This window comes from Odontomachus brunneus, unplaced genomic scaffold (genome assembly GCF_010583005.1).
Source record: "Odontomachus brunneus isolate Ranch 3 - 2012 unplaced genomic scaffold, Obru_v1 Obru_scaffold_018, whole genome shotgun sequence".
In the NCBI taxonomy this organism is placed as follows: domain Eukaryota; kingdom Metazoa; phylum Arthropoda; class Insecta; order Hymenoptera; family Formicidae; genus Odontomachus; species Odontomachus brunneus.
Window position 1 is genome coordinate 1250350 of NW_022639468.1, and position 12476 is coordinate 1262825.

The 12476-nt window shown below is 33.8% G+C and overlaps 3 protein-coding genes across 13 annotated transcripts in view; 1 reads left to right on the forward strand and 2 right to left on the reverse strand.

Annotated features, from left to right (window-relative positions):
- The first annotated feature begins 476 nt into the window (after window positions 1–476).
- The window catches only part of LOC116841785 (UBX domain-containing protein 1), a 62500-nt gene continuing 50500 nt past the window's right edge, over window positions 477–12476 (forward strand). For 3 of the 4 annotated variants that reach the window (XM_032810150.1, XM_032810147.1, XM_032810149.1), the window contains exons 1-7: window positions 477–887; window positions 961–1014; window positions 1077–1238; window positions 1432–1683; window positions 1770–2004; window positions 2090–2270; window positions 2514–2583. In XM_032810150.1, the coding sequence (XP_032666041.1) occupies window positions 832–887; window positions 961–1014; window positions 1077–1238; window positions 1432–1683; window positions 1770–2004; window positions 2090–2270; window positions 2514–2560 (987 nt within the window). In that variant the 5' untranslated portion in view covers window positions 477–831 and the 3' untranslated portion in view covers window positions 2561–2583. Of the gene's footprint in view, window positions 888–960; window positions 1015–1076; window positions 1239–1431; window positions 1684–1769; window positions 2005–2089; window positions 2271–2513; window positions 2791–12476 lie in introns of those variants that run through there. The other variant, XM_032810146.1, reaches the window with a different exon arrangement.
- LOC116841786 (ribonuclease Oy) lies at window positions 2263–5232 on the reverse strand. Of its 3 annotated transcripts, none has more exons than XM_032810151.1 (3): window positions 5014–5232; window positions 3628–4156; window positions 2263–3481 (listed from the first exon to the last, which is right to left on the reverse strand). In XM_032810151.1, the coding sequence occupies exons 1-3, from the start codon at window positions 5073–5075 to the stop codon at window positions 3311–3313; spliced, it is 762 nt and encodes a 253-aa protein (XP_032666042.1). In that variant the 5' UTR covers window positions 5076–5232; the 3' UTR covers window positions 2263–3310. The 3 variants fall into 3 exon arrangements, with proteins under 3 accessions (XP_032666042.1, XP_032666043.1, XP_032666044.1); XM_032810152.1 differs by having other exon boundaries at window positions 4920–5026; XM_032810153.1 differs by lacking the exon at window positions 5014–5232 and adding an exon at window positions 4687–4897.
- Window positions 5846–12476, reverse strand: part of LOC116841784 (ATP-binding cassette sub-family G member 1) — a 17724-nt gene continuing 11093 nt past the window's right edge. For 5 of the 6 annotated variants that reach the window (XM_032810140.1, XM_032810142.1, XM_032810143.1 and 2 more), the window contains 7 exons: window positions 11106–11251; window positions 9602–9840; window positions 8952–9151; window positions 8540–8708; window positions 8085–8185; window positions 7373–7880; window positions 5846–7256 (listed from right to left, as the gene is read on the reverse strand). In XM_032810140.1, the coding sequence (XP_032666031.1) occupies window positions 7093–7256; window positions 7373–7880; window positions 8085–8185; window positions 8540–8708; window positions 8952–9151; window positions 9602–9840; window positions 11106–11251 (1527 nt within the window). In that variant the 3' untranslated portion in view covers window positions 5846–7092. The remainder of the gene's footprint in view (window positions 7257–7372; window positions 7881–8084; window positions 8186–8539; window positions 8709–8951; window positions 9152–9601; window positions 9841–11105; window positions 11252–12476) is intronic. The other variant, XM_032810145.1, reaches the window with a different exon arrangement.

Consider the following 12476-nt stretch of genomic DNA (forward strand, 5'->3'; position numbering starts at 1 on the left):
ATATATATATATATATATATATTTACATAAAATTGAATAATATCAAATTATACATAGAGAGAAAAAAAGGGAAGCTACCACAGACTTCTATATACTACTAGACTGCTCTAACTCCGACTCAGTACATAACCCCGAAAAATATGTACAGAAATCTCACGCATGCTATTTGGTGTTCCGACATTCATAATATAGCATCTCGTTTTAGGCATTATTGTACTCTGATGTAGGTATACAATTGATGAATCACTTATTTTTACAAATTTTTTATTATAACATATTTCACTCTGACGTTTTTCACTCTGTACGTACACAAAGCAGGCGACATCGGTTATATTACATTTATATCCCCTCTTCTTCTAAAACACCAGTTTCAGGCATGCGCAGATGTCTTTTTTCCCTACGTAATACATACTGTTCGGGGTCAATTTTACGTAGTACTATATAAGAGAGTTAGCAGTCTAGTAGTTATATAGAAGTCTGTGGAAGCAACTACCGACATATTTTTTTCTCATTCTCAATATATGACGTCTAATAAGGCAATGCTCTACGAAACTACCGACATAAACATTAGACGAATTTGAAAATATCGAAAAGATGATCGATCCTTCAAACAAGACTGAATCGAACATCGATTTATCGATCGAGCATCTCCCAACCCCAGAGGGTGCCTATCATGCAGAGAGAAAGAGAGAAAGACTATGCGCCTGTGTTGGTATGTAAGTAGCGCGTCGATTCGACGTGACATTTAACTTTTGAACCGTTGTCGGAGCTCTGATCGCAAGGTGTTTTGACACCGGTGTATTCTCCGTACGTGCCAACGAATAACGCACGATGTCATCGGGCGTCATAGACATACTTGTGGATATGGGTTTCAGCATGTCCAAAGCGTAAGCTCACAAAATAACGCAGTGTAGCCGCAACACCTAACCTGCGAGATGATAACCGATCGTTCTGTTGTAGCGAGAAAGCTTTGGAGATTACCGGCAACAAAGGCGTGGAGCCGGCGATGGAATGGTACGAAGATAAAGCCGGTATAAGCTCTCACGTCGTTCTAACACTCTGGGTTTTTGTTTCAGGCTGTTGGCACATTCCGACGAGTCCGAGCCAGCGCCTGAACCTACCATGGCAGAAGGCGCTCCGGCACCGGTCACCGACGCACTGTCTCAGGACAGTGTTGCTGGTGCTACCAGTCAGCAGGTATCCACCACTGAGACGGCCAAATCAATGAAATGTGATGTGTATGTTCATATGAACTTAATATAAATTCTTATAAGCATAGAAATGTAAACACTCAATTGACTATTGGGAAATAAGAAATTGTTTTGCACAGAAATACCACTTCGCTGGCATATTTGCGACAGCATCTTTTATCTAACTAACTCATGTTATCATGAGAAGAGCACCAGATACAATTAGAAATTATGTCTGTAGATGTGGAAAGCTCTTCAAGTCCAACTTAGAGATAGAATTTCATGCTACAAAATCAGGACATGACAGATTCTCTGAAACCACAGAAGAAAAGAAGCCACTCACTGAAGAAGAGAAGAAGGAACAGTTGAAGTTATTGGAGGAGAAGTTAAGGCAGAAGAGGAAGGAAAGGGAGGAACAGGAAAAGAAGGATGCATTTGAGAGAGAAAAGAATAGGATACGATCAGGCAAGGAAATGTCCGAGGCCAGAAAAAAGTGAGAGGTTCTATTGTGTTTTAGTGTAGTGTTGTCTCTCTGTACCGGACAGTGTATGAATGTAATATCTATATTGCTTATTGCAGATTAGAAGAGTTAGAAATGATGAAGCTCTTTGAGGAAAGGAAGCGCGAAAAAGCGGAAGAGAAGGAAGCACGACAGAGAGTCAAAGCACAGATTGAAGCTGATAAAGCGGCAAGACGAGCTAAAGCAGCTGCTGAGAGCGGCCAGTTACTTAATACTGCTCCAGTTCCAGTGCCTGCAACATCTTCCTCATCTACAACGCACCATAGAAAAGATTACAGTGAAACTAAACTTCAGGTATTAGCATGATATAATATAGGGGAAGGGCACAAAAATAATGATGTCATGGAATTGAATTTAACTGAAATGAATCCAATTTTAGCTTAGGCTCACTAATGGGCAAACTCTGATACAAAATTTCGGAAGTAAGGAACAACTGTCCGCTGTGAGATTATTTATTGAAATGAATAGGACAGATGGTACTGGTGCTTTTCAATTAATGACTACTTTTCCTAAGAAAGTATTCACAGAAGAGGATTATGACACACCGTTGGATGTATTAGGTATGCATTTATTGTACATTGATACATTTATTGTCACATACAGCACATAATTTATAGTTTTTATATAATTTTTACTAATTATTGGTAATTCAATTGTATAGTTCTATATTATAATGACATTTTTCGTGCAACAATACATAAACATTGATCAATAACAATGATTGATTGATACGCATACTCGACATAAGAGAGATCCTTTTACAGTTGAAGATAATACAATATGTATTATTCTTTAACTTATAGGCTTGGTTCCCTCGGCAGTCGTGATTGTTCAGAAGAAGGTGGAATGATGTAGCCAATGATGCCCTAATTCGTAAGCAGAAATACTGATGTACATTCTCATACAGATTAATTACAAGACATTCACCAGTGTAACGATAATTCTTCTCATCAGTAAGACATCTATAGCAAGCTTATTGTCTGTAATATACAGATTTTTCTGATTTTTCTTCAGTTTCTCTCAATAATGCTATGGTTCTAAACTTAAATGAAAATAGCTTATGTCAATTTTAAAATTCTACATTGGTACCTGTAACTCGACTAACGGTGCTTTTACATCCTCGTGTATCGTGTAAAAAGCAGTAAAAGTATTCGTGATTTAATTTAGATTTGTGTGGTAAATGTCTTAGTTTAAAGAATATATTTTCTTAATGGTGCATTTTATAAATATATATATATATATATATATATATATATATATATATATGTTGTATGTATATATGTATATATGTATATATATATACATACATGTATGTATGTGTGTATATATATATATATATATATATATATATATATATATATATATATATATTTAAAATTAAAGAAAATAATATTACTTATTTATCTTGTGCGGATAAAGCTATCTGTACAATTCATTACTAAATTCTTACCATGACGAGGTTAATCTTGTGCATACGTTGTCATATGCACATGTGTAATTTTATCCTATAATTTTATACTATCTCAATCCCCTAGTTCGTGCGCACATAAAAGTTAACGAAATATCTATTAACGAAATCGTTATATCGTTAACGAAATCGTTATATCTGTATTACTTGGTAGTGTGATATGTGTGGTACATGACCAGGATACGTTATCGGTCTAGATTTATCACAGTTCGTAGGGAAATTATAAACCCCATCACAGTCCATCAGTTGTAGTGTCTTGTCGAAACAGATCCTTATTTCAAACACATATGATTCACCTGTTTCCTAAAAAAGAGACGAAGTAAAAGTATTTCAAGATTTATCTATAAAAAGTCGATAAACTCGTTTAGCTTTTCTTATATCTAGCGCAATTAGATTCGAGCAGCGTTTCCTAGTACATTCACTTGTCTAGGAATAATGTTTTTATTTACCTTGTCCTTCGTGCATATCACTTCGACTCTTTTGCCCAAAATCTTTTGAATTGCATGAAAAAAGTCATCTACCATATATTTTAGACCCGGTAAGATATTCTCTTTTGCAAGCACGTTTATCATGTTATAAGTGTTAAGTAGTTTCAAGCCTGTTTGAAAATATTTAAATTCGCTGTCCATATCTTTTATGGTAACTGCACAGGTTCCGTGTTTGTACCACTCGTGTTTCCAAAATGAATAGGGCTTGGACCCGTTCCAGACATCAATCCAGTTTTCTTTCAATTCATTCTCTATGGGTGCTAGAGCACTTTCGTTAAATGGCAATGTTTTGTTGCAAAACTCCGGGCCGAGATGACCAAATTGCGTAGGCCAAATACCATGTATAGTCCACTTGTTTTGTTTAGGTAGTAAACAACTGTGCGATTCGTTACGTTCTTTCCACATGTAACAAACTGTTGGTGGCCATCTCTGAGTAAATAGCACAACGTCAAATTTGTTAGATCTCACGCGTTTCTTCGCGATCAAATAGCTGCAAAAAATTTGTAATGTTAAAGTCGTGTTTTTTAAAATCGCATTTCTCACTGTGTATGAGAGGGGAAGGGGGGAAGAGAATATTTAGAATATATTATATAGCTTATTATATTAGATTTGGTTTCCGGGTTTGAGCCGCGTGGATTTTTCTTTGTCTGATTCTGGAATCAGACAAAGAAGAATCCACGCAGCTCAAACCCGGAAACCAAATCCAATATTTATGGATACCACGAAAGCCTCAAATGTCAAATCAGCTTATTATATATTATATAGTTAAAATCGTTTGGGAGTCTAAAGTTTTTTATACACAAAAATATATCACATATTTACACATTTATGTAGTTCTATCCTCAATTTATAACATAAAGAAAATGATATATATCTTATACTGTTTGTTCCTCTCTTATATAATTATGCTCTGTACACTAAAAGATATTTAATAGTATTAATAGTAAAGATATTTAAATAGTTAAGAGCAAGATTTAACTTTACGTTGCTTTAACATCATGACAATATCGTAAAATTTACCATCTGTTTGTAATTGGTCGATCAGCTAGATTATTTACATGGCAACTATCTAAGCAATATCATGCCAGTTAACAGGTCGCAGTGAATGTGCGAATTAATCGATGCGTTAGCTGCTTCAAAATTCACTGTCATATGTATGTTAATATCTAAAGTTAATATATTTTACTAATTCTTCGCAGTTCGACACCTCTCAACAGGTAATTTATTATCCACTATTTACACTTGTGTCTCACCTGAACATGTGTTATATTATCGGCGTGCCTGCACGCACTAAATTACATAATGTTTGTGAAGTTTTATTCGTCGTATATACATTAGTTTACTCACCTGTGCGCTATACACAGTAGACACAGCAAGATAGTACACAGCATCAAATTATACCTGCACATCGCGTCGGAGAGTGGAAAATCGTTCTACCTGACTGCTTCGAAAGAGTAGCACTCGTTCCACTCAGAGTCTTCTCCCACTACCTTTTATTACCAGTAACCCCACCATTTATTTCTCTTTCTAGCTAGCAGATGGTCTTTTAACTGATCATCGTCAAGACTTCTCTAACGGGTGTACTGTGAAAATGGTACTACAACGTTACGCGTAGCATCGAGATGAACTATATATTTTTCTGTATATTATCTAATACATGCTAATATATAATTTCCATATTTTCCTTAACTGATTTATTAACATATAATTTCTATTTATTTCTAATCGCACGGCATCTTTCTCAACGCACCAAATTGGTAGTCCAATTATCTGATACAGTCACATTTGTAAAAATAATATGATTTTAGTAAAACTAATGTTACAAAAGATATTTAATAGTATTAATAGTAAAGATATTTTTAAATAGTTAAAAGCAAGATTTAACTTTACGTTGCTTTAACATCATAACAATATCGTAAAATTTATCTGTTTGCAGTTGCTCGATCAGCTAGATTGTTCACATGGCAACTATCTAAGCTGTGAATGTGCGAATTAGTTGATGCGTTAGCTGCTTCAAAATTCACTGTCATACATGTGTTAATATCTAAAGTTAATATATTTTACTAATTTTTTCCGTTAATATATTTTTCCGCTTTGTATGTTTTTTTATTACGACACTTTTTTTTATCAGTTGCACGCTATTGATATATTAATAAATATTTGAAACTTCAAAGGCACGTAGATACAAAAAAGTTTATTTAATTATTAACTAATTACTAATTAATTGGCAATGATATTGTTTCTCACTGAAAATCTATTGTGCAATGAAATTACAATATTTAATAACGAGGAAATAATTCTCTGAAAGCAATATATCCTTTTATAAACGATAATTCAATGTCGCATTTTTGCCATCAGTAATTTACAGTTGGTCATTTTGCTTTATTATTCTGCTGTGGCAACGTGCTTAAAACAGTTTCTTCGAAGAACTTTATCCATAAATATTTTTTATTGTTGATACAATTGCGTAAAACAGGTTCAGTTTGACGTAAACATAAAAAAAATATTTTACTGTCACATATATGTGACGTTCGTTCTCTCGTGAGAGATCGTTGCGTCACACACCGTTAGTTGCAAACGTGTTAATAATGGATCTGTTTGTTTTTGAAGAACTTCTGAACTAGTGCACACCAGTAAATAAGTATATCAGCAATAAGTTAGTGTGAAAGAAAGTACTTGTTTCACTCTAACTTATTGCGCTAGTGCAGAAGTTCTTCGAAAGTGAACAGACCTAATGACAAATAACATTATTATCATGAAATTACGTTAATTTTTGTAATTGCTCGGAGAATACTTATGGATATACAACCGAATGCATGCACATGTAACAGAGAGTTATTAACAGTGCTCTATATGGATGGCATTTGGCCAATATACTTATTTAACGAAACGTCCTGTAAGTTTTCGTGATTCATTCTTATAGAATTACGACTCATACTTTGTACCTTGAACCATAACAACATCGTGATGTATACTTAGTGATATTTCAGTGTCTTCAAGTGTCAGCAATATCTAACTAATATAATATACGTTTTTTTCTTATCTCTAATATCTTACTTCATTATAATACATATATAAAAGTAATTATAATACACATATAAAATGTAACATAAAATGTGTTGCATTGACAATACGCTTACAAAATTAAAAATGTGCAATTTTTTTCTTTTTCTGTGTAATATATATTTTTTTTCACGTAAAAAAATTTTATATGATAAAAAATATTATTTTTATTACAGATCTTTTCGCGATACAGTTAATATCGCATTGAACACGACGTTACACAGCAATAGTATAATGAACATATTTCGACTTTAAAATATACATTCTTTTTTTGTATATAGAGAATCTTGGAGTATGAATATAATATCAAATCTAAACGATCTTCGATATTATCCAGAAATGCAACATTATAAATATCATCTATTACATATGCTTCTTGACGAGTGTTCCGATTAGACGTAACATTTGGAACGTTTTGTTTGGATGGATTCGTTGTCTCAGTAAGTAATACAAGATCGCTTTGCAAATACATAAGATAATTACGAGGGCGAGTATATCCAACCAGAAATTTGGAGCGGTTTTTCTGCCTAAAAACGAAAAATTTGAAATCTATCTCTGCTGATAAAGACACAGCATAAGTACGATATGTATAACAGCCGGCGTAATGAATGTCAAATCGGCCGGTTAATTTAGAAATTCTTACCGATGGTTCGAAAGATTTCCGCAGGCGAGTTGAAAGGACAGTATATCTCCTCTATAGGGCAAGGTAACCTCTTCCTACCGTAGCCGTACATGGCTGCTATGAGGGCTTCCAGTCCATACCGGATGTAGCTTATGTACATGATCAAAATTCGATAAATCGATAGAGGATTGGGGTCACCAAAACCTTGCACCGCGACCAGTATCAAAGGACATGTTAACGCAGGCCCCAAAAATATGCTATTCTGAAACAAGATATATAAGCTGTGACAAAAGTGTCTTTTGCATTCTTGTGATATATGATAATTTGAAATCTCAAGAGATCTCGAGTTACACGCGACTAGCTTGGAACGTACCACGACGTTTAAGACGCTAGCGATACTGTACGCTATGGTTTCCGCGATGAAGCTACATAGGAAGCAAGTGCCGAAGAACATGAAGCATCTCCGCCACTCCAAAGGTTGTCCAGTGATCAAATAGACCAACACAAGATATATTAATGCCAACACTAGCTGGAAGAAATGCCCGGATACGGGGGATTCTTTAATATCTGAATAGAAGAATAGTCTGATATTGTTATTAAGTTGAAACGTTGTCTAACGCACTTTAAATCTAATGTAGTGATAATGACAGAATATTCTATATTGATGAATAACTTGCTGGGTAAAGTATTCTATATGACGTAACAGTGAAAATACAATTTACCAAAGACCAACCTGTTGAGGTATATTGACTACCGTTAGTGCCCAATAGTAGGCGCTCATATTGTACCATCTATTGAAGTGTTCCCGTTTCATTAGTAGAATTTCTCCAGGAACTGAAAATAATAAACGAGAGAATAATGAATAATGAGATTGGATGTGATTTCGAGTCGAATTTTTTCAAAATCGGCTAATTTTGCCCACAGATTGATCGTGTCTCCTTATATCTATATAAATTAGATTTTCAGAAAGATTTTTATAAGGAATTCTACAAACGTCATGAAACCGGATTCACGATTGTTATGTAATCGCTATTAGAAAGGAACAATCACGAGGATACTATTACCAACAGGCATTCAACATTTACGATGGATTGATTTTTAATTTCAATATTGTTTTCCTTCTTTTATTTTCTTTCAATTTCAATGCGTATATAAAGTAGTAAAAGTTTTGAAAGTCTTGGTTCTTACATTTCAATAGTATGGGCAGCATAGGTACATAGAGAAACACTATAATGCATGCGAAGCAAAAGCCAAAGTTGAAGAGAGCTTTGGATCCGTCGTTGCCCATGTTCCAAAAAATCCCGCCAATGACGATTCCCAAGAATACGTGCAAATACATTTTCAAATACATGTAATTCTGTGAACACATAAAAATCGTTCATCTCTATGTTCGCTTTCACAGCTTCATAGACGAGTGTTGACATAGTAAGTTGTTAATTCGTGCAATATGTCTGCTATAAGACGTTAATTTTTTTATTCCAAATACAAATATGTTTGTTTCAGAATTATTGGATTTCACAAATTTTATCTTGTTACGGACTTCCGTCGAGTTCTGATATTAATCACTTGACATTTGTTGTTGATAAAAAACAATATTTACCTTATCTCGGTATAACTGCACCATCATTCTCTTCACTAACGTGCTGAACTGATCGAACCATAGTATTCTCGGATTTTTTCTCTCGAGTTCGAATTCCTGTTTCGACCGGCAAATTGGCAGAATCGGTGATTTCGTTTCCACACAAACGATCATTCGATCAATCAGATCAAAGCCGTACTCACCCGATGAGATTTCTAACACTGAAATATGGTTGTTGAAAAACAGTAATAACTATGTATATTTGAGTGTGACATTGTATTATTAGAATTTTTCCAAATAATCTATAACGAAATTTTTTTTCTTCTCTAGCAGATAAGAATATTAAAAGCAAGACTTATCATAAAGCAAACACTATATTTACATAATTATATGTGACTCACGTTGCTGACAACGAACGTCAGCGATTAAATTGAAAAGTTTTCTTCTTTCGTGTAACCACAGAATTATTACATCACGTTCGTCAACATAGTGAATTATTGTCAACTTATTTTGTGACTTATACCGTTTCTCAAATAAAAATTTTTTGTGTAACTTAAGAATTTACATTCGCTTAAAATGCTTCATACTATTATCCTGCGTGCACACGATTAACAGAAATCATTAATTTACGATCGAACGAGCAGTTGATCTTTACGTGTGTATAAACTCACCGAAATCCGCTGGATTATAATGTTTCGGGCATTCTATGCCTATGCTTTGCAGATATGGCACTATATTGTTCGCAGTGTCCCTATAAATACATTGTCCGGCAGAGATAACATAGACGTGGTTGAATTTTTTTAATATTCTAGCGCTAGGAGTGTGAATCGAACATATAACGGTGCGTCCCAAACGCGCCAATCTTTCTAGAAGCTCAATACATTGAGAAGAAGACAGCTCATCCAAGCCACTGAAAGAAGTTTTATTCTACAATATATTCTACAATATATCTAGTAATATGTCTCGAAAATTAACGTCACACAAGAGGTTATTATGCGGCCCATTTCAAGAACAAATAATTCTAATATTTTACTTTATGACATGCACGTCTGCACTTTCTTCAAGATGTTAAAAATGAAACACCAAACGATCTCGTACAAAAGTTGTTCTTTTTAGTGGAAAAACAAAAATAACATTACTATAGAATTCTTTTGACTATGAACATGAAGGAGACGCAGTAATCCTGGGAGGACGCCTCAAACCTCGATAGAAGGCTAACTAAATGCCTTGGAATGTCCTCCTAAGATCCCTGTTTCCATTTCACGTGAGTGGTATGTTCGCGATAAAATAAAAAACATTCTACTGTGATGCTATTTCTGTTGTTTTCATTGAAGAAAGTCGAAATAATGGCCGTTATTTAATTCGATTCATGTGCCCATCGAATATACCATTTATTATCGAGTGCCTCGTGTGTGTCTGACTATTCGCATGTGTCTAACTTCATTGGAGAATGGACACAATTTTAATATGTCGGAACGAATAGTCGTCTTTCTATGTATTCTATCTTCGGAAATGGTATTATGTAAGTGATAATTATCTCAAAGTCTTTGTATTCCCTCTATATTTTGCATGATAATTTGCACACAGCACTGATTGTCTTGAATAATAGATAGTTCCAGGCGTTTCTATTATACAAGAGGAAAATAAATGGAATAACAATACTCAATGTGCCCTTGAAATGATTATTTTTCTTTTTTTTCTTCTTCTTTTATTGAAGAGCGTCTAGAATTTATGAGAATAAGGAAAATTAATATAAAATATAACATATAACGATAATAATATTAGATAATAATATTAGATTTTACATTTCGGCCATTAAACCGACTTTCTTCGGCGAAAAGAACAGAAATAGCATCACAGTAGAATCTTTTTATTATTTTATCGCGAACATACTACTCACGTGAAAGGGATACAAGGATCTTGGGAGGACATTCCAAGGCACTTAGTCAGTCTCCTGAAACAAATCTCTGAGGTTTGAGGTGTCCTTCCAGGATTCTTGTATTTCACGTTCATAGAGAAAAGAATTGTATTGTAATATTATTTCTGTTCTTTCATTGCAAGAAGCAACTCTTGTACAAGATCATTTGGTGTATTCAATTTTTTTATTATAATACAACCACTATTAATTAATATCAATAATACAATAATTTTTTAAGTGTATATTTTACTACTCACGTGGTAGGTTCGTCGAGGAATATAATTGGCGGATTGTTTACTAATTCGAGAGCAATCATCAGCCTTTTCCTTTCGCCACCGGAAAGCTTATCGGTGATCGTGTTTCGCGATCTTGATAAACGTAATGTGTTCAGGATCTCATCTATCTGGAAGAACCAGAAGATTTTTTATTTTACGCGGCAACACACATACAAGCATGTATACGTGACCGTGCAATCATTGGCACAAGATGATCTCGGATAATGTAAAACTTCGACGCAATCACAAACCGGATATTAAAATTAAGAAGGCATAAAAAACTTGCAACAATATGATAATTAACCACGATGAATCATGTCCTTCAATATTTTTTTCTTATATCTGACTTAAATATATATTTGCCCTGATGCAACGCACAACATTGTATAATACTTGTAAATTAATAAGTCATAAAAGTGTTACGCTAATTGAAATATTAGATCTGACGGGAATAATAATAGTGTATGGGAATGAGTAATAATAGTGTTATCGTCACACACCGACGCACATGAAACCAATTATCTTAGATTTTGTTATTAATGAATAATGGAATCACATAAAATGCGAAGCAAAAATAATCTCAGGGAAGGGACACGGCGCAAAAACTCTTGCTTCATGTTTGTCTTTTATATTTTGTTGAGAAATACCTAATGTTGTTCATCAATTCGACGATAACGATATGAAGCGATAAGAATATGTTTCTTACTAACGAATTCTTTGAAATTCTTGACAAATATATGTTATTTATATAATGACAATGTTAACAGCGAATTATTAATTTATTTTTAAATATCCATACGTTAAGTTTCCTCGCGTACCATGATATACTTATATTCAATGATATTAATCGTATGTGACTATCGGGAAGTCTTATGAAATTTGGGGTCTTATGAAATTTGGAGTCAATCTTTAAGGAGAAACTTGTCATTCATTTCTATATTTAGACTTTGATATACTAGAACCTTTTATTTTTTGATACACGGAGAAAAATAATTTTGCTCTTTTAGCAAGTCGTTGCTACTGCATATTCGTAGTGACATAAAAAAAATTGAGTTGACGTAACTAATTTTACAAATTATTCGTTATCAGAGCAGTAGTTTTGTTGCCAGGATAGAAAAAATTTATTGAGTGTATTTGTCCTAAGAATCACGTTAATTTGCTATTAATGCAAAATAATGTATTCTTAGCAAATTTATTTGCTATCAGAGCAAAACTGTAACTGTTTATATAAATCCATTATAATTTTTATAGCAAAATAATTTGTAGATTCAGCAAATTATATCCAGCAAATAGTGATTATTATTCTTAGCAAATCTTTTTGCTGTCCATATAATAACGAAAAGACCAGCAGAA